The following is a 5,054-nucleotide window of genomic DNA, read 5'->3' as shown; positions in this document are numbered from 1 at the left end:
ATAATATATAAAAAAAAGTGACATTATCCATTAAAAAGAAAGTATCCAATTCGTTTCTTTGGATCATTTATTAGCTAAATTAGGTGATTGAAACCCTAACATTAAAAGTAATTATTTACAAGGCATAAAAGTTAGGGGATGCACAACACCTACGGATGAATAATATTATACAAATTTGCAATATTAAGGTAATTGCCTAGTTGGTTGTTAAGCGAGTGCGCCGAGCCGTGTAAACTGTAAAGTAAAGAAAACCAACAAAACTGGCTCCGTGTCGGTAAATTGCCGGTACAACCCATGCCTTTCACAACGTCCCTTTCCTCTTGCTTTGCTACGTGCGCCCCCCTTCTCACCATAAATATATAATCCATTTTTCCCGAATATAATTATTACTTTTAAAAATTATAAATCAGAAAAAGCGTTCTTATTTTACACTGGGACGACGGATCCTTCTTTCTTGCCCTTTATTATTATTATTATTATTATTATTATTATTATTATTCGTTAATTATTAATTCAACAAACACGGCACCATTAATTAATTTCTCTCAGTCTATGTAGCTCACTCCACCATTAAGAGGAAGAAGATCACACTTCTTAATTCTCTCGTTTGATAACCATGATTCTTCGTTAAACAAATACTCACTACTTGTTTTAATTTCCTAGAGCTACTTCAGTTTCATTCTTCTTTCCTCTGCGAATCGGGTGAGTGCTACGCTTCTTGCTTCTCTATATCAATGCTTAACTTAAAAACTTTTATACCGCTGAATTTTGAGAACTTTAAGTTCATCGAATAATCTAGATTGTTTTAATTTTTATTTTTATTACAGAGGACGAGTTCAGTTGAGTTGACTCGCTGAGCTGCGACTACTTGACTCGTTCCAACCTCGTCTTCTTTTCTTCTTCTTCTTCTTCTTCTTCTTCTTCTTCTTCTTCTTCTTCTTCTTCTTCCTCGAAGTGAACGATTTCGGTGAAACGCTGTCGTTTTAGGTGTTGCTTGATCTCGATTTTATTTTATTTTATTTTTCTGTTTTGGGAGTACTACAGTCCTTCGGTGTAATCATGAGCAAGGTGCATCTTCTCGAAATCGAACCCAAGGAACTCAAGTTCATATGTGAGTGAAATTCTCTATGATACAAACTGTATTGGGATTTATGCTTGATGCGAACGATGCTTGTAGTTTCATTTAATTTATTTTCATGTCTAAAATAGTTTATAATCAAAATCTTACTACTTACCAGGACTTTTGTTGAAAAATAAAATAAGATAAAAAAAAAAAATTGGGAAAAAAAAATTAAGGGGAAGATAATTTTTTTCCCTCTCGAAATTGGTCAAAGAATGCATGCTGTGTGTCTGTGATTAGAGTTTGACGTATCTGCCTGTCTTTCCATTCAAATATAGCTAATTAAGTTCATGATTTTGCTGTAATAATAGTTCATTTCGTTTTCATTTTTGTGCATGTGCTATCAATTGTCTGATACGGCAATTTGTTTTCCTATTTTTAATTTTATTCTAATTTTTGGAATTCATAGTTGAATTGAAGAAGCAAAGTTCATGCTCGGTTCAGTTGACTAATATCACCAACCACTGTGTTGCTTTCAAGGTCTGAGCAAGTTCCTTTGATCCACACTCCTTGGCACTATTGGCATTGAATGATGAAGAAATAATTTTTTGATTTGGTCTATTATTTTCAGGTGAAGACAACTTCCCCTAAGAAATATTCAGTGCGGCCTAATGTTGGCGTTCTTTCACCTAAAGCTACTTGTGAATTCATTGGTAATCTGTCTTTTGTTTTTGTTTGTTATTTTTCCTTTAAACCCTTTGACTTGTTTTGCCATGCTAAGTCAGTGTAAGTGGATTTTATGTGACTTGTAAGGGGGATTCAATAATAGTATTTATTGTTCTGGTTGGTATTGGAGGGGGCTGCTTGTAATTTTCTCACCTGAATTCATCTTCAAATTTAATGCTGTCTTGCAAGTATAGTCATTCTGGTGGAAAATTTTTGCATAGATGCTAAGTGGACCTGAATTGAGCACATTATGCTAGAATCAAATAGGGTTATGTTTTGTGTTTACAGTTTTCTTTGATTACATATAATAGCATTTCGACTATAAATTGTTGTGGTCCAAACATAATCTTGCTTGGTAGCCAGCAGTTTCTGAACAAAGAATTTAACCTCAACACTTTGTTTTTGAGAAATATCCATTTTCCAATAACTATCAGTGGGTAATGAATTTTGCAGATTTGATAATTTATTCTGTGTATCACTTCCCCCAAGTTGAATATTTACTGTTTATACTTTTGCATCAAACAGTTACAATGCAAGCTCAACGGTCAGCACCTTTAGATATGGAGTGCAGGGACAAGTTCTTAATCCAAAGCACAATGGTTTCTTCTGAAACAACTAGTGATGATGTTACTTCCAGCTTGGTACGGATAACGGATATTAGTTAGGCTTAGGCTTGATATCTACTCTGATAGATTTTATCATAATTTCTAAATTTTCATATTTCTGACTCCTGTTTCACAATAAAGTTTGTCAAAGATGGAAGCAGATACATTGAAGAAAATAAACTGAAAGTATCCCTGACCAGCAAACCCAATTCACCAGAATTCTTTCCTATTACTGGAGACTTCAAGAATGGGCTTGATCATGAAAAGTTTCAGAAACATACTACCGATGAAATCCAATCCCCAGAACCCATGGTTAGAGAATACTTAACTGATTAACTGATGTTTGGGTCTATGTTATTTCCTTTTACCCATCTCTTTCTCTCTCGTGAAGATTTCAAGTCCTTGAAGAAAGATAATTGATTTTTCTCATTAGTCATTACATATTGTATGGATTTGTTAGTTTTTATCTATGTATTGTTTCCTTCCAATCTGAAAAGTACATTATCAATTATATATCATGCAGTTGCATAACATACAGTTAAGGCTGTTTTAGACCTTTCTTCACCTTCCTTGTTTCCTCTAGTCCTTACTCTAATCAATTTATAACATGTTCACTCTATTATCATATTGTTACTCTTTGTGCATGTATATGGATTATCAATTTTAAAATTCCAATTCATACTTGTTAGTGTTTTTTGTTGAATATGTAGGCTCTTAAGAATCCAGATCATCACATTTTCAAAGAGTTACTAAAGCTTGAAGAGGATCAGGATTTTAAGCCAACACAGCATATAGAGGTGAAAACTATGAAGGATGTAGAGATGCCAGAAGAATCAGCAGTATTAAAAGTGTCAAAAGATGAGAAGCTGAACATTGTCAAGGATGTAGAGGGAATGAAGCCAGAGAAAGCAGAATTAAAGGTGTCAAAAGCTCTGGATTTAAACAAAATAAACAATATAGAGGAACCAAAGCTAGAAAAGGAAGCACGGTTATTGTCAAAGGATCAGGAGTTGAAATCTGTAATGGATGTAGAGGAACTGAAGCCAGAAAAAGAATCCGAGCTAAAACTGTCAAAAGATTTGGAGTTGGAAACAGTAAAGAATGTAAAGGAATTGAAGCCAGAAAAAGAATCAGAGTTAAAAGTTGTGAAGGGAATAGAGGAGCTGAAATTAGTGAAAGCTATTGAAGAGATGAAGCTAAAACTAGATGGACTTGAGTCAAAACTAAATGAGGTGAGGCATTCTACCATTATATAATGAAATTTTTCTATCTACTTTCCGACATGACAATCCAGTAGTAGGCTTGCATGTTGAAGCAAATATGAATTTCGCTGGCAACCAGATAAAGAAACTAGTTATTAATTCCTCCTCTTACCACTCTTTTTGGGCTTCTCTTTCCATTTGGGAGGTTCCAAATGTTTATTTAGTGCCTTTCCAGTTTAGTGTGGTAGGTTACACACTTGTTTTTATTTAGTATGGGGGGGGGGGGGGGTTATGTTTGTTATGTATCTTGATTAAGGTCCACCATAGGGTAGAACTGTATTAACAGACTTAACTTCCTTATATTTGAATAGTTGTAAGCCCATGATATTACCTATGCTCAAATATCTCTGCAAAAAATCTTTTTCAGTTTACCTGTGTTATAACAATAGCAATGAAGCAATCATGGTTGGTAGTCATGCATTCCTTCGCTAAGGAAGGTGGTTGTTATAGCGGTTCTTGAGTTTTATGCTATCCATATTTATATTTATTTAATTGAAGTGATGATCAAGTTTCTGCCTCCTTTGCAGTCTGCAGTAACAATATCGAAGTTAACAGAGGAGAGGAGGCTAAACTATCAAGAAACAAAAATCTTGCAAGAAAAGCTGGTAAGCTTGAAAGTTGAAAATCACTTACTGGTTTCACTAGTAAAATGTTGCAGCCATGGCTCATTGGTTCTTACCATAATTCCTGAAATTGTTTATGTAAAGCAAATCCATCATAATTCTAGTAACTAAAGTACTATTTAATAAGGAAATCAAAAGAAAATACTTGTCACTGGTCAGGTATATATCCTCTCTATCATTTGTTTTTTGTCATTTGTTGATAGTAGTTCTCCTTTTTCTTACTTGAAGTTTGTGCGTATAAGATATACTGGCTGCTACATTCGAATTATTTGTGACATGAACTTGAGCGTAATTTCTACTTTCTACCATTTCCTCATTTTGGTGTCTGATGATCCTCTTGTAAAACTTAAGAAAGCCTCATTTCTTGATTGTAAGGCTGCCTTGTTTTATATTTTCAGGCAGAGGTTACCAAGAGAGGTCCAAGAAAGGTTCAAGTCGGGTTTCCATTTCTCTATGTCTGTATGGTGGCGCTTGTCTGTGTGTTCTTGGGATACCACCTTCACTGTTGACACCATAATATGCAGGAAACAACTAACATTTAGAGTTTGCTTCAAGACATGTTTGATAATAGCGCAGAAGTTTAGGCATAAACCCTCATTATATCGATAAATTTCATAGGATCTTTATACTTGAGGGTCAGTGATGTTTGATCTGATCTGATCTGTGTAGTCTACAATCATGTATTTTTCCGCTTTTGTATATGGAAAACTGCCATGATGAACAAGCTTGTAAAGGTAATGAGATATTTGCAATCAGCCAGATGACTTTGTGTTGGAAA

At 34.4% G+C, this 5,054-nt stretch overlaps 1 protein-coding gene across 2 annotated transcripts; it reads left to right on the top strand.

Moving 5' to 3' along the window:
- Positions 1-384: 384 nt before the first annotated feature.
- LOC112775569 (vesicle-associated protein 2-2) lies at positions 385-5,054 on the top strand. Of its 2 annotated transcripts, none has more exons than XM_025819270.3 (9): positions 385-702; positions 1,045-1,111; positions 1,530-1,600; positions 1,692-1,773; positions 2,312-2,427; positions 2,533-2,703; positions 3,102-3,623; positions 4,181-4,258; positions 4,675-5,054. In XM_025819270.3, exons 2-9 carry the CDS (start codon positions 1,060-1,062, stop codon positions 4,783-4,785), a joined length of 1,203 nt encoding a protein of 400 aa, XP_025675055.1. In that variant the 5' UTR covers positions 385-702; positions 1,045-1,059; the 3' UTR covers positions 4,786-5,054. The 2 variants fall into 2 exon arrangements, with proteins under 2 accessions (XP_025675055.1, XP_025675054.1); XM_025819269.3 differs by having other exon boundaries at positions 434-702; positions 828-1,111.

This window comes from Arachis hypogaea, chromosome 19 (assembly GCF_003086295.3).
Source record: "Arachis hypogaea cultivar Tifrunner chromosome 19, arahy.Tifrunner.gnm2.J5K5, whole genome shotgun sequence".
NCBI lineage: Eukaryota > Viridiplantae > Streptophyta > Magnoliopsida > Fabales > Fabaceae > Arachis > Arachis hypogaea.
This window is presented reverse-complemented; position numbering and strand designations above follow the sequence as displayed.